At 40.9% G+C, this 16,358-nt stretch overlaps 1 protein-coding gene across 1 annotated transcript in view; it reads right to left on the bottom strand.

Moving 5' to 3' along the window:
• LOC138504450 (transient receptor potential cation channel subfamily M member 7-like) overlaps positions 1-16,358 on the bottom strand; it is a 1,624,316-nt gene that overhangs the window by 11,582 nt on the left and 1,596,376 nt on the right. Inside the window, exons 37-38 of the mRNA XM_069624957.1 lie at positions 15,747-15,798; positions 14,365-14,471 (exon numbers count right to left, since the gene is read on the bottom strand). Of these exons, the coding sequence (XP_069481058.1) occupies positions 14,365-14,471; positions 15,747-15,798 (159 nt within the window). The remainder of the gene's footprint in view (positions 1-14,364; positions 14,472-15,746; positions 15,799-16,358) is intronic.

Raw genomic sequence — 16,358 nt, 5'->3', positions numbered from 1 at the left:
AGAGAGGAGAAGCTATATCTTGATGCAGCAAGCCTTGTGAGCAAGAGGAAAAGCAATTTATTTTGTGATAACAATGGCAAACCAAAAGAAGGAAGTGAAGACCTTTTAATATCCTGAGACTCTGTTATAAAGGAACAGTGGACTTCTAGGGGAAGCGAACCCCTTTCATATCCTTGTGGAGTAATGCTTGTTTGTATCCTTTTTGCACCATTTTGGAACATTAAGTTGAACTAGCAAAGCAATTGCCTGGAGAATAGGTGGCCAACCCTAGAGATGAGACAAAAGGAAAACCCAGTTCTGGGCCTTCTTTATGACGTCACAGAAGGAGGACACATGGTGTTTAGGATATATCAGACATTAATGGAGGAAATCCCCCAAAATAGAAACAAAGGGAAGCAAGCATGGGATAAGATACTCGGCAGGACACTCATGGACAAAGGGTGGGCGAAAGCAAAACTATACCTGAAGAAAATATCCAGAAATGCCAGATAAAAGCAGCTACAGTTCTATATACTACATGCAGCACATCTAACTCCAGAGAAAATATCTCACTTCCCGGGAGCTGCCGCACAGACCTGCCCAAAATGCAATGAGACGAATGCCTATTATGGGTCACATGTTCTGGCACTGTCCAACAATTCGTAGCTACAGGCAGGAAATAGAGCAGCAATTAAAGAAAAAAGAGCTCACACGACGAGCCTCGACCACTGACGCCTGTCTCCTTGGTCTGTATGGTTCCCCAAAGAAAAACAAAGCAAAGGAAAAGACTATGAACTTGTCCTGGGCTCTAGCTAAGAGATGGATAGCGATGAACTGGAGGGCCAAAGATGGTCCAAAAATGGAGGTGTGGTGGAAAGACCTAGAGAGATGGATCATCGTGGAGACTGCAGTCTGGCATGAAGCATTGCGGACAGGGAGGTGAGAAAGCTCCGTCGACATGACAGCCTGGAACGCAATAACTCAGGAACTATTTGTCTCCTCTGATGACAGGCCCCCTTGAACGGCGTGCAACAAATGGAACTGTCGTGCCCTAGATTTATAGGTATCGTCAGATGAATAAGGCCTGATCCAGGTGCAGAACAGTGGAGCCCGAGACCACACTTAAGTGGCGTTGAGACATTAGTTTCCTGTGGACAAGTGGACAAGGTTGTAGTTCTCTCTTTCTTCACCCCCCCTTTTTTTTCTCCTCTCTTTTCTTCTATTTCTTGAAAGTTGGGGTTGGGATGTGATTTTTTTTTTTTTACTTATGATTAAAAATCATTAAAATACGTTTAAAAAAAAGTTGAACTGGCAAAGAATAGCTGTACGAACGCAGGCAGCCAAACGACTTTTCACTTTAGGATTAGTTTAGAATGTGAGGGTCATCTTAGGTTTTGGACATAGGACTTTTACTTTTGGACATTCTGACTTGGACACTAGTTATTTTGGTTGAGGCAGGGAATCCCCTCATAGCTATAGGGAAAGTTAGGCTTTCATGCAACAATTGTTTTCTTGAATAAAAGTATATAGCAATCAAAATATGCCTCTGTGTCCGACTCCTACTCAGGACCCATCACGATAGTCTACAAACTTGAGAAGAATTGGTCAACAAACACTCGAGACATAAATCCATGCTTTGCAGAGTTGGACACATGGCTGACAGCAAAGAGGCTAAATGTAACACTGACAAAACAGAACTGATGCTCTGCTGTCTAGCTCTTTTTAACACCGCATCAATCCCCCTTGGTCAGATGAATGGGCCCCATGCCCAGTACCATCCTCCATGGCAAAGCACCTCAGAATCACAATGGACAGTTTTTTTTATTTTTTTTATTTTATTGTAAAGCTTCAGTTCAATATACAATATCAAACTTTTGTTACATTAAATTAAATTAAATCCATACAATGGACAGTACCTTCACTCGGGAACCGCAGGTGAGAGCCATTATCAAAAATTGCCTTTTTTAACTCTGTCCCTTACACCACATCATATCCTTATTTAACGCTCACACACAAAGCCAGGGCTGTAATATCACTGGCCCTACCAAGACAGTCTCTCTATAAATTCTGTAATACCTCACAGGAAAACTACAGTGTGTCCAAAATGCACAACGTGATCACCTCAGCATTATATACTGTCCATTAGCTCCTCATCAAGAAAATAATACACGTAAAAACCCTCTGCATCGCAACTAACTGGACTAGTGAAATAGCGACAAACTAACAGTTACACAACATGATACCACCTCAGACCTACCATGCTTCAATTTACCTCCCGTTGAGACCACCACCTTCCTACACCCTCCTCCCACCAGTGAAAAGGCACTGCAAGCGACATAATATCTTCATAAATTAGGCTCTTTAACCCTAAATTCAAAATCCCACTTTGAATTTAACTCGTATACATCCACTCACGCGAGTCACTACAGAGGACCACTCATCAGACACTTGTCCAGGTTACTGATCTCTAATATGTCATGGCGATGGGCCAGACCTTAATCTCGCTAACGAAAGTAGGTCTTCATAAGTCAGTTCCAAAAAGTAATTTCGAATTTGCACAGCCCTGCATCATCTCACCTATCCTTCACTAACCCCACACTATTAAAATCTTGCAAACATACACATCGCTCCCCATGAGATGACTCACAAGGTCTAGTCTACTAACCAAACTTTTACCATCTCCATCTTCTATCCACAACCTCACTGAACACATTGCTACTTGAGCAACTGGTGGACTGCCCTTGCGGCTAACCCGCACCAGCATATACTTCCAAGAACACAGCGTTTATATGCCAGCACACGGTTAACTTCTACTTCTCACCTGTACTCATCAATTTGACAGGCTTCTGTATCTGCCTTTCCTTCTATCCCACTAAGACCTGTGGCATAATGGAGTAAGAAGGCTGACAAGATGGTATCATTTTGGCTATAGACTTATTCAGAAAAAAGGAGGAAAACCTATCTCTCCCATATCATAGAGGTTTTTTTCCCTACTTCAACACAGGATGGGTGCTCGTCAGGATGTAAGTCAAAAGAAACCAAAATATCCTCCTCTGTCCAAACCTACTACGCTATCCCGACCACTAACAAATAAACCAAGAAGAAAAGGGCTCAGTGAACTTCTAATCCAAGCCACCAGGATAATGACCCCCCTTCTCCTGGTAAAACAATCCAACCTTAGGTTGACTTGCCAGCATTCTCTTGCAATAGGGTCCGATTTACCAAGAATAATTAGACCAGGAGAATGACTCCCTTCTTCTGATCTATCTGGAAGAGTTCTGATGACTGTCCCTTGATAGTATGTTGGACAACTCTTTAGAAGTCTCTTTAATTCCTCCCATGGGTTTTTAAATACGAGTTAATACTTCATCACATCTTCTTCCTCTTGCTGTAGTTTTGTCAGGGCTTGTAATATCTTGACTATTGGGGAGATTTCGCTGACATTTCTTGGTTCTTTTGGTATCTTTCAGAAGTGCTGAGTTTCCCACTGGGACGAGGCAGTTAACTCCTGAGGCACTCTTGAGATTTATGGTTTCACGTGTCATGCTGGGACAAGGGCGATGACTCCTGAGGATTACTTGGCTCTTGGTTTTCTGAGTATCACTACTGTGACGAGGGAGATTACACCCAAGGAATACTCAACTCTTGAGGCTTTGTGTCTCACCACTGTGAGGAGGGAGATTACTCCCAAGGAATACTTGATTCTTAAAGCTTTGTATCTCAATACTGTGACGAGGGAGGTCACTCCCAAGGAATACTTAACTCTTCTGAGCTCCCTGGACCCCACCCGTCTTTCCTGCATTTCCCATTACCTGTAGTGCGCCCAGTTCTTCCTGGGGTCTCAGGTCACTGTTGCCACTGTACGCGTTCCTTACAACTTCCTGCTTACTGCCTTTCATGTCTGTGTTGGCTCCCGGAGCTGTTGCTGTGGCGGTCTCGCCGTTTTTTATGGTCCAGCTCGAAAGGGCCAAGTCACATCTGGATTCTTCCTGCTTCTGCTAGTCTGGTTCCCCCCGGTTCGCGTAATTCTTCTCAACCTCTGGATTAGAGACTAACTGTATCTTTGCACTTCAGGCAGCGCAGGTTCACATTTTCTGGGCCCTGCAGGACGGACGCCAGCTTCTCTTGCGGCTCTTGATGCTCCCGAAACGTCCCTAGTCCTTCCTCGGTCTTTACTTTATACGACTCAGCCCGGCCCAGCGTAACGTCAAGATTGGTTATGCAAGCCTCTGAGGTTATCTTCATGCCTCCTAGTAACCATCTTGTCCCAGTTCTTGAATAACCACTTCTATGGGTGTTCTGTATGTGTCTTTGGTTCTCCTTCATCTCAGTCCTATCTAACTTTGTAGATGCAATAGTAGAGACTTCACAATAACATACAGTAGTAGTTTGGGAGAAGGAATGAGTCAATAGGCCCCTGTCTTCTGGGGACCAGTGTTTAGGGAGGTCTTTCACGGGACGGGAGTCCTTTTCCTCATGAAGGGATTCTCTCCCTATGAGGTCCTCCCACTTTTTACCACCACTAGGGGGACTATTGGGTAACAGCCTCACCTCCCTAGCCTCATAGGGAAGGGCTCCGGTCTGGGTAGAAGTGACGAGATCCTGTGAATCGGCACAGGCCCTACATGTTTTTTGTTATAGAGCCACATGTAGCAAAAGCCAACATTATTAGCAGAAAAGCCCTATATAAAACCACTTACCTTATGGCTTAAACCGATAATGAATGCACACTTTGTCACTGTTTTACAGAACTCATGTGCAGTCTTTTCTTGTCTAGATCCCCTTTTCCCTTTTTGCCCACAGTCGAGTGGGTATTATTTCTGGTATCCAGTACTGATCTTGTTGGGTCAGAGGAGCATTGAGGGCTTTTTTTTTTTTTAGGAGCCACCTGCGAGTTCCTTGAGAATTCTATGCATCCTTACCAGTAGTACCATTTGTGATACTACCAGTAGTGATAGTACCACCACTACCAGTAGCGGGCACAACACCATTGACTACTACTAGAACAGGTTGTGCTTGAATGAGCATCATTTCTGCTAATGCCAGTAGCAGTACTGATAGTTATGGACTTCCTTCTAATACTATTATTAGTCACCATGTTAGGAGTTTGGTACTACTACTAATACTATTGCTGGTCGAGTAGGATTACTAGATGTTTAAACATTTTGGTGAAAAGGAAAATAAAGTTTAACCTTTCACTTTGCATCTGCAGCTAAAATAGGTCAGCAAAATGCACTTCCCCTCTTGTGAATCAACATTTCCTGTTTCAATGGAGGAGAAACTAAGTAAGATAAAAGAAAGCTAGCTGTAAACAATGTAGATCAGCAGAAGGAAAAACATTAACATAAACGATGGACAATATTTTATAAAAACGTTATACCCCTTTTAACTGAAGTCTGTTGATGTGGGCCTTTTTGTCCTCCAAATGTATAGCTTTCTATACTTTAGGATAATGCCACATTGCTTTCTGAATGGACGTGTTGCAATGATCTGTGGTCATGTTAGTGTTAATGTGTCTGTGAGGTAGCATTACTGACCCACATAGCCTACATGCCTTTCCGTCTGAGAAATCAAATGCAACCCAAAAGCTACTGGCAAATTAAACTACATCAGTGCAAAACCTTAAAATGGCCTTGACGGCCAGGTAAATGAATATAAGAATGCAACATATTGTCAATTTGTCAATATGAACATAATGTCACTCTTTTTATACTGCAACGTAAATACCTCCCCGTTGCCAAATTTTCATCATTTGCATGGCGGGAGTCATAAGTGCAGGGCAAAAGGTGTGTCCTGCTGTGCAAAGTGAGTAAACGCTGCGTGGCATGCTTGCATGCCAGGCGGTGCTCACAATTACAATCAAACCCTGACGGACATGCAAGCACGTCAGGCAGCATTTATTTGTAATTGTGAGCACTGTTTGCTATGCAAGCATGGCAAGCGGCATTCACAATTAAAAGTAAACAATGTCCGACATGCAGCGTTTATTTGTAATTGTGAGCGCCACTTGCCATTGTGAGCGGCGGTAGCGGCACTCATAATTAAAAGTAAAATCTGCCTGGCATGTTAGCATTTACTCACTTTGCACAGCGGCGTGCCAAACTGCGGGGCGAAAGGCGGCGAACCCATGTGCACCCTGCCGTTCGAATGAAGAAAAATGTGACGTCCGGGGCCGTTTACATTGCAGTGCACACGGGATGCTCGCATGGCAGGCAGTGTTTACTATTGACCCCATAGGGTTTTACAGCATTTGCGCTGGCATGCAAATCCATGCCGGTGCAAATGCTGGAGCATTTGTATGGCAAAGCCTCCCTTCTTGTCATGCACTTGCACTAATAGTAATGCCGTCAGGCTTAGTTTCCTAGTGTTTTTGCTAGATCATTCGGAAACTTCAAGGCCTAAGAATAACTGTATTCCCCTTGTTCCCTTCCTGCCTTGAAACACTTGTGTGTACATGCTTTAGAAATAAACAATTACAATCGCAAGTTGAATGAAAATGTGGTATGGCGTAAATGGAAAGCTTTAAAGCATTACTCAAGGCTTTTACGCCTTCCATTCATGTAACGCCACAATGAACATGAGCTCCTAAATGTTATTACAAGTAGTCTAGTGGATTGACGCCAACCTTCACCTTCTGCGACCTAGTGTTAATTTCACATATGCTAGCTTGTCATTGTAAATGTCGCATTTGGAAAGAGATAGTGGTACACACTCCAACCTCTATAGTGAAAAACGTAATAAATGCTCTCCTTCATACAAATGCGCCAAACTTTGTTCAATAGTATCTCCAAAATCGTGATTTATTTGCCAGTGCCCTTCATGGTTACACGTTTTTCGGCAACATTAAATAGTGCCTTTCTCAAACCAGGGCTGTTAAACAGGTTTACAAATTTGACATTATAATTCGTCAAGTGCACAAACCAAAATAAAACAGTAAATAATAGAGATTGAACATTGATTTCCACATTTTGCCAACATAAATATTATTTATTTTATTTATTTATTTATTCACATTTGTATAGCGCACTTGCAGCCCATGGACATCGAGGCGCTGTTACAAGTAAGTGTTGGATTCTTAATTCAGCAGATATGCATGAGACCAGAGGTCTTATGGATACAAAATTACAGGCATAGTTGCAGGTGAGGCATGATATTCATAATACAGTAACAGAATGCATTCAGGTACGTTTCATACAAAGAGCTTGGTTTTAACAGTTAAAAAGCTTGTCACAAGTTAGTTAATAGACAAAAAGGATAAGGGATGGGTGAAGGGGAGGATGTATAAGGTAAAGAATATGCTCAGAGAAAAAAAAAGACAAAATGGAAACAACATAGTCAATAAGAATCATCATTTTGTTTAAGAATTATTATTTGAACGCTCTGCACTTTTATTTTTGAACTACTACTGATTTCTGTTGTTTATCTTACACCGGACTGAATTTAATTATGTCATGAACACCTAGTCTTATATTCGTATGCTCTTACTTTACAACATTTGCATCCGTATTGTACGTGATAATGTCTGAATTACTCCAAAATAGTTATATGAGTGTCTCAAAGTACAATCAGTACCAATAATATGTACTCCAACTTAATATGGGCTCAAAAAACCTTCCAACACCATTTTCTCCTAAGTTATACCAATGTTACCTGTTAACATGATGCAACTTGATAATATCTTTCCGTCTGTTCTGGATGTATTAAACGGGTTAAATCCCTAAAAATAGAGAAATCTAATTATTCACTTTGTTGTATTGTTATTTCCTTGGCTCTTGGCTGATATTGCCTGCCATTTAGAAATTTTGTAAATAACTATAAGTGAATGGTTATGCATAAATGAATACGCTAATAAAATCCTTTTTCTATTTGAAAAGAAACCTGATACTGTTTCGACACTATGGCTAGCTTTTAGAGCATTAGTGTTGCACATTGCGTAAGGCTAATTCATCATATGCTGCCCAAAACGCTTACTAGCACTTTTCTGGTCATCCTCGCGTGATGCAGAAAAGCGATGTGTTACGGCCGTATGCCGCGACATACGCGTGTGTTCTCAATATACAGTGTGTAACCCATAATTAAGGCGACAAAGCTTATCGTATCGTTGGGGGCGTCTAAGCTCTGAGAATCAACCAGCATCCTGGCTGCACCGGTACTTTTATGAAATCTCTGCGTTCGTGTTGATGGTGGGCGTCATGGCAACAGGGTAGTCCTTCCTTGATTGCCATGACCCCGGCGGCCATCTTTTGGGCTGTCTATTATGTACCTGTCATGATGCCCGCTCCCGGGGAGCCGGTTCAAGCCCTGCGTCCCCGAAAGCGGACATCCAGTCCCCAAGGAAGGACCCAGCAACCCCATATAGGGGCCCTTTGGACAGTGTCCTGGCGCCCATGGCGCCAGGCTCATAAAAGACATCAGTCCTGGCGCCATAGGCGCCAGGCTCATTATGGGAGTGCTTGGGTGCACTTACATGATGCAGACCATGCTGCAGGATCCCGGCCTCCTTGAGGCCTGAAAGGAACTACTTTACCTATGGGACTAATTTACCATCCGGGCGTGGTCAGGGAAGGATACATACCTGATTGGAGGAAAGATACATATCTGGAACTTCTTCCAAGGCTATTTAAACCCCACCCGAACAGCCACACGTGCTTCGCGTTGTTCTGTATCTAGCAGCTGAGCGCTCACCGTGTCTGCTCCTGCATCCTGACTTCTGCCTCGCCTGCCAGCATCCTGGATCACCTGCAAAGGAAGAGAAGAAGAGAACAGAAGAAGGAAAAGTCCTTACCTGCTAAATCCACATCCCTGAGACATCTCACCGACAATCCTGAAAAGGAAGACTTTTATTTAAAAGCTCATCGCGTCGATCGCTGCAGCACCGCATTCCACTCACCTTTACAGGGCGCCTCCATGTTCAGCAGCTATCATCCGGATTCGCACTCACTCCCCAGCGCCTAGGGAGAAAAAGACCAGAACAAAAGGTGAGAGAGAGAAGGGAATAAGAAAAGCTAAATCTCCATGTTAAGACTTACCTGTTGATTCATTCCCCTCTTCATTTCGGGTCCGCGCCGCATCCTGGCATTTCCGGAACACGGCCCCTAAGGGGAAAAAGAGACATCAGCGTTAATGAGCGAATGAAAAGACATTACCAAAAAACGCTCATTAAAGACTTACCTGATTTCTACAAGGATTTCACCTCTCATCTCGGGTCGGTGCCTGTTCCCCAGTATTCCGTACCCTGGCCCCTATGGGGAAAAAGACATTAGCATTAGTACATTAAGGGGGAAAAATTATATGTGTGTTTCATTGATTATTCGAAAGCCTTTGACAGTGTTAATAGGGGGCTTTTGTGGAAGAAACTAAGAGAGAAAAAGATCTGTCCCAACATTCTGCATTTCTTGGAAGAAATGTATAGGGAAACTACTGTTTCCATATGCCTGGGTAAAGGAGGGATGTTATCACCTGAGATCGCTACGAATACTGGACTGAAGCAGGGATGTGTTACATCGCCTATATTGTATAACTTGTATGTCTCAGATATGTGGGAAAGCTTCACCACCATAAATAACTTTCCACCAATAGTGGCGGGGAAACCCATATGTGGCCTTATGTATGCAGATGACACCGTCCTCTTGGATAAGACTCCGATAGGGCTACAAAGAATGTTAAATGGCCTACTAGCTTACTCTGAAGCGAATAACCTCAGTATTAACATTAATAAGACTAAGGTAATGGTATTCGGAGCCACAAAGTTAGAAAAGAAAAAACTTTCCTCAAGGTGGCAGATAAATTCTATTAAATTGGAGGTTGTTGATGCCTATCCATATTTGGGGATGCCCATTCTGAGCAATCCCTGTATAAATTTTTTCCAGGAGGCGGTAAATCTAAAAGTACTAAAGAAATGGAAAGTCATAAGGAAATATATGACTAGTAAAGGCGGCCACTCAATTGAAGGTTTACTTGAGATATACAAAAGCTGCATTATACCTGGTATTCTGTATGCACTGGAAACAGTAGAAAGTAAATATCTGAGTAAACTACACTTACTTGAAGGGAAGATCTGGAGACCAGCCCTAGGACTCCCTAACTCAGTACCAATACAAGCTATAAGATGTGAACTGGGCCTCATATCCCTCTCGACTCTGTGGAAAATCGGATGTTGCAAACTCTATTTTAGAATTATCTCAGGGGATGGGGATGAAGGAAGCCTGCTTAACCTTATAAGACAAAATAAAAGTGAAGGCAGATTTAAGAATTCCTATATGCTTAACCTTCAAGAAACAGTACTGTCTTTCCTAGAAGCCCTTGGCTATAATGAATGCATGGAAAAAGATAACAGAATGTGTACTAAGAAAAGTCTTAAAGATAAGGCTTTTATTTGGGATCTATGTGAAAATCAATCTTATCTCTATAATAAGTCTAGATACTCTGTTTATGCTCTCCAAGGCCTCAAACCTGCCATCCCAAGACAATATCTGCTAAACACGGGAAGCAGAGCTCTGAGAAGATTTATCTTGCAGCTACGTCTGAACACTCTCCCGTGTAATGATATTATCGGGGCAAGAACAAATATTCCCCGTACAGAAAGATTGTGCAGGCATTGTAATATAGAGGTGGAGACAGCAAGACATATTTTAACTTCATGCACCAAACTAAGGGAATGTTATTTTAAAGGGTATGCACATTTTGTAGAGGACATGCAAAGGATTGAAACTGACCAATTTTGGTCAGCTATTTATGATGGAGAGATTAAGGTTTATATCGGGGCAGCTTTTTATATTTGGAAGCGAGTAATATGATGTATGCTTTTTGTATGTATAATATATGTATTTGAGTTTGGTTGATATAATATTTTTCTGTAGTGTATAAGGTTTTAATTAACCAATAAACACTTTAAATAAATAAAAAAAATAAAAAATTAGTACATTAATGCATGGACACAAGGGGAACCTCTTATCAAAAAACTTACCTGGAAGCCAAGCAAGTTTGGTTCTCACCAATCCGAAAATCCAGTCAAGTAACTGGATACCAACGCGCCCCTGCATCAGAAGCAGGATGGAGAGCTCGTCCTTCCAGACCCTAAGGTGAGACGCTATGAGGAATCACAGAAGGGTTTCGAGGAGGGTGAGAGGGGAAAGTGGGAGGCCGATTGCATTACCCCGCAGACAGTTAATTCCCTATTTTCGCCTACAGAAGGATACTTCTGCGAGCCAGACAAGCCAGATTTGGGGGCCCGGTCCAGTCAGTCTTCCGAACCCTGCGCATCACCTTAGAAGAGGTCACAGCAGCGCAAACCAGGCCAGCGCCTCCGTGGGAGTCAGGTGAGCGTTACAGTACCTGAATGGTAGAACGTATTTTCATACTGCACTGCAACTTTCCATTAAGCTTATACGTGTGCACATTACGATTTCTTGCTGGTAATAAATGTAAGATAAGTAGGCATTGATCTTATATTTCTGATACCAATTTTATAATTATGCATTAAGTGATAACATTTAATTTTTAATAATCTTAGCCTTGTAACGTTGTTCGTATATCGATAATTAGGACCTAGTTATCAAAAATAAATAAATATGGATGTGATGTATTATGCACGGGCGAGATACCAGTTAGCATTGCATTTTGCATTAGATACATTTAGACAAGTACCTGTTAAAATGGTCTCATGTATTACCTCGCATATTTTAATGTTTGCTCTTAGCGCAATAGTGGATGATTAACTATATCGACCCTAATATCGGGTCAGTCATGCGTTGTACGAATTGAATGATCTTATATCATTACAGTGGGCATATGTGTCCATTGTCCATTAGCACCTTTGCAGAATAGAGTATGTTGACTTTACATTGAATCACATTGTTAATTGGAATTATAAAAAGCAATACATTTCACTGTCCGTGTTCAAACCAAATTTCAATGTCTGAAACTACAAATGAGTCTGGCTTCTGATTGTCGCAATGTTAGCTCGAGGTTTCCTCCTCTAGTGCCAGCCTTTCCTGTTTCAAACCAATGAATCTGATCCCTTTTTTATCTGCCCTTTGTTGCCAATGTACGGCTAGTGGTAGGTTCTGATTTTGACTGCCAATACCTGCCAGATATTCGCGAATTCGTGTTCGGAGTTGGCCAATCGTACTTCCGATGTATACTTTGTGACAAATACATATCATGGCATATACTACATGCTTAGTTCGGCAGTTGATATTCTGTTTAATGTTCAAATAACTTCCATGAAGGGCTGACAATATTCCTCAATGTTTTCGCTCTGGTAAACTCAAATATTACTCCTACCACTAGCCGTACATTGGCAACAAGAACACCAAATGGCAGACAAAAAAGGGATCAGATTCATTGGTTTGAACAGTAAAGGCTTGGCACTAGAGGAGGAAACCTCAAGCTAGCATTGCGACAATCAGAAGCAAGACTCATTTGTCAGTTTCAGACATTGAAATTTGGTTTGAACATGGACAGTGAAATGTATTGCTTTTGATAATTCCAATTAACAATGTGATTCAATGTAAAGTCAACATACTCTATTGTGCAAAGGTGCTAATGGACAATGGACACATATGCCCACTGTAATGATATAAGATCATTCAATTCGTACAACACATGAATGACCCAATATTAGGGTCGATATAGTTAATCATCCACTATTGCGCTAGGAGCAAACATTAAAATATGTGAGGTAATATATGAGACCATCTTAACAGGTACTTGTCTAAATGTATCTAATGCAAAATGCAATGCTAACTGGTATCTCGCCCGTGCTTAATACATTGCATCCATATTTATGTATTTTTGATAACTAGGTCCTAATTATCGATATACGAACAACGTTGCAAGGCTAAGATTATTAGAAATTAAATGTTATCACTTAATGCATAATTATAAAATGGGTATCAGAAATATAAGATCAACGCCTACTTATCTTACATTTATTACCAGCAAGAAATCATAATGTGCACACGTATAAGCTTAATGGAAAGTGGCGGTGCAGTATGAAAATACGTTCTACCATTCAGGTACATAATAGACAGCCCAAAAGATGGCCGCCGGGGTCATGGCAATCAAGGAAGGACTACCCTGTTGCCATGACACCCGCCATCAACACGAATGCCCAGATTTCATAAAAGTACCGGTGCAGCCAGGATGCTGGTTGATTCTCAGTGCTTAGACGCCCCCAACGATACAGTAAGCTTGTTCGCCTTAATTATGGGTTACACACTGTATATTGAGAACAGGCACGTATGTGGCGGCACACGGCTTTTCTGCATCACGCGCGGATGACAAGAAAAGTGCAAGTAAGCGTTTTGGGCAGCATATGATGAATTAGCCTTACGCAATGTGCAACACTAATGCTCTAAAAGCTAGCCATAGTGTCGAAACAGTATCAGGTTTTTTTTCAAATAGAAAAAGGATTTTATTAGCGTATTCATTTATGCATAACAATTCACTTATAGTTATTTACAACATTTCTAAACAGCAGGCAATATCAGCCAAGGAAATAACAATACAACTAAGTGAATAATTAGATTTCTCTCTTTTTAGGGATTTAACCCGTTTAATACATCGAGAACAGACGGAAAGATATTATTAAGTTGCATCATGTTAACAGGTAACATTGGTATAACTTATGAGAAAATGGTGTTGGAAGGTTTTCTGAGCCCATATTAAGTTGGAGTACATATTATTGGTACTGATTGTACTTTGAGACACTCATATAACTATTTTGGAGTAATTCAGACATTATCACGTACATTACGGATGCAAATGTTGTAAAGTAAGAGCATACGAATATAAGACTAGGTGTTCATGACATAATTAAATTCAGTCCGGGGTAAGATAAACAACAGAAATCAGTAATAGTTCAAAAATAAAAGTGCAGAGCGTTCAAATAATTCTTAAACAAAATGATGATTCTTATTGACTATGTTGTTTCCATTTTGTCTTTTTCTTTTTCTCTGTGCATATTCTTTACCTTATACATCCTCCCCTTCACGCATCCCTTATCCTTTCTGTCTATTAACTAACTTGTGACATGCATAATATTTATGTTGGCAAAATGTGGAAATCAATGTTCAATCTCTATTATTTACTGTTTTATTTTGGTTTGTGCACTTGACGAATTATAATGTCAAATTTGTAAACATGTTTAACAGCCCTGGTTTGAGAAAGGCACTATTTAATGTTGCCGAAACACGTGTTACCATGAAGGGCACTCGCAAATAAATCAGATTTTGGAGATACTATTGAACAAAGTTTGGCGCATTTGTATTAAGGAGAGCATTTATTACCTAAATGTTATTAACTTTCTTAACCATTCGACTCCTCTACATAGTCTTACACCACACACTTTGCAAGGCCAAGTATTTTGTAGCAAAGACCTACCTGGAAGTTTCAATTTCCTGCAGCAGTTATTACATTGGTGCTTTGAACAGAAGTTTCTGATGGCATCTTCTCCTAGATTTGCTGGACCAAACACCATATCAAATGATCTGTAACAGTGGAATCAAATAAATGCAAATGCGCACTGACATACATAATGTACAACATAGTGTTTTGTTTGCTATTTCTATTTTTTTAAATAACAATATCGGCATCTGTTACATGTGCTAACCAAATAAAATAAAAAGTCCCAGTATATATCAAACAAAAAGGACAACATTTACAAATGAGAAAGAGAATGGGTCTACTTTCACTCTCTCCTTTCCAACCCTTGAAAGCATGGCTGCACCCCACTGACTACCAGAACATCCTTCTGTAAACTGTTTACGATACAATAATATGGGTATCCAGTCATTTTACTGAGAAAAAAAATCCGAGTGGTAAGTTTTGCCGAAGTAACAAATACTGAAAAAATACTGAAAATGTAAAATAAATATATATATATGGTAGTGGGATAGGGGGTTAAAATGGGTGGAGATGGGGATACAAGGGTAGAAAAATGGGAGGCTTGGGGGGACCCCCATAAAAAATAAATAAAAACATAAAATAAAAAAAACATAGGTATTCTTTTGATATTTTGGCAGTAATTCAGCGGAATTACCAACAAATTACTGCCAAACTCGGAATGAGGCCTTTTGCTTTTGTTCCGAGAAGGCGGCTGGGTCAAGACCGCCCATGTGGGCCCACAGACCGTAGGCTAGAATTAATGCACTATTCAAATATGGAGGTTTGATTACACTGCTCAAATCATAAGTATAATTTGCTTATCACCCAATACCATTCCTTATTGGATATTATTCCACTTCCCTTGGTAATTTCTCATTCCTGTACATTAGAGGATTTATAGTATTCTAAACTTTTTTGCACAGAAAACAGTCATGCTGACTACTAAGAAGGTGTCTAGGGGAATATGTTCAAAATGATCTTCCCTTTGGGAATTACATTATTTCTTTTGCAAACTCCATATTTGATTCTTTGTAGCCTGGCCCAATCCCTGCGCAGTCTGTTTTTGCCTCTTTCTTACAAGCGAGGATTGTCTCTTATCACTACCTTCCCCGACAGGACAGAGACGTGGATTTCAATTCATGTTCAGTATTTTCCGCTGCAGTATTGAGTGACCTGCGCATGATTCCTACCTTTTGCTACTCCAGAGACACCACCCCACAAGCTAGGAGGCTGTAATGGATGTCAGCTTGGCAGTGTGCCAGTATTTGAAAGTGCACCATTGATTCCGTGGCCCCTCCTAAGAGGATGTACTTCGACGATTAAAGTAATTCAGTAACTTACATACATTTAACTTTGCATAATTATAAGCGTTGTCTTACCTGTTCTCTCCTGCTTTTATCACAGAGGGGTCTGTTAAATGGTCACCAACGCCTTCAGAAAAACAGTAATGAAAATATTTGTGTTTTAGCGTTTAAACTTGTACAAAAGGTATGTGCATTAGCCAAAAAGGTTTTTGGAGTGGGGCCTGGAAGTGGGGCAAAATGGCCCCTTTCTATATGCACTCTCAGCTTCCATCATTTTAATGAACAGCTTAAGGGAAGTTATCATGCAGTGCTGGATATGCATTGGCAAAGATAGTCTTGGAAGCTTTTGCATCCTAAATTCGTTAAACGTGGGGTTGCATTATGTAAATTCACCAGAATGTCAGAAATGGCGGAAATGCCCACATCATTTAAAAGTAACATCACATAATTTTGAACTAAATGCAATCAAACAATTATTTGACTGTTGGCCATAGCTTCTTCACATAAAGCTACATCACTTAAATAACCACAGAAACTACTACAATTGTATTATTAAAAAAGTCTGCTTAAGAGCAAAATGGTGTAATTTACCTCACAGGTGTGAAGCTAGGGGTGGGGGTGGGAAGGCAAGGTTGTTCACTGACTGCATGTGTAATAGTTATGGGTAAATAACTCAGAGAGGTGACG

This window comes from Ambystoma mexicanum, chromosome 11 (assembly GCF_040938575.1).
Source record: "Ambystoma mexicanum isolate Mex_15411 chromosome 11, UKY_AmexF1_1, whole genome shotgun sequence".
Classification (NCBI taxonomy): Eukaryota; Metazoa; Chordata; class Amphibia; order Caudata; family Ambystomatidae; genus Ambystoma; species Ambystoma mexicanum.
This window is presented reverse-complemented; position numbering and strand designations above follow the sequence as displayed.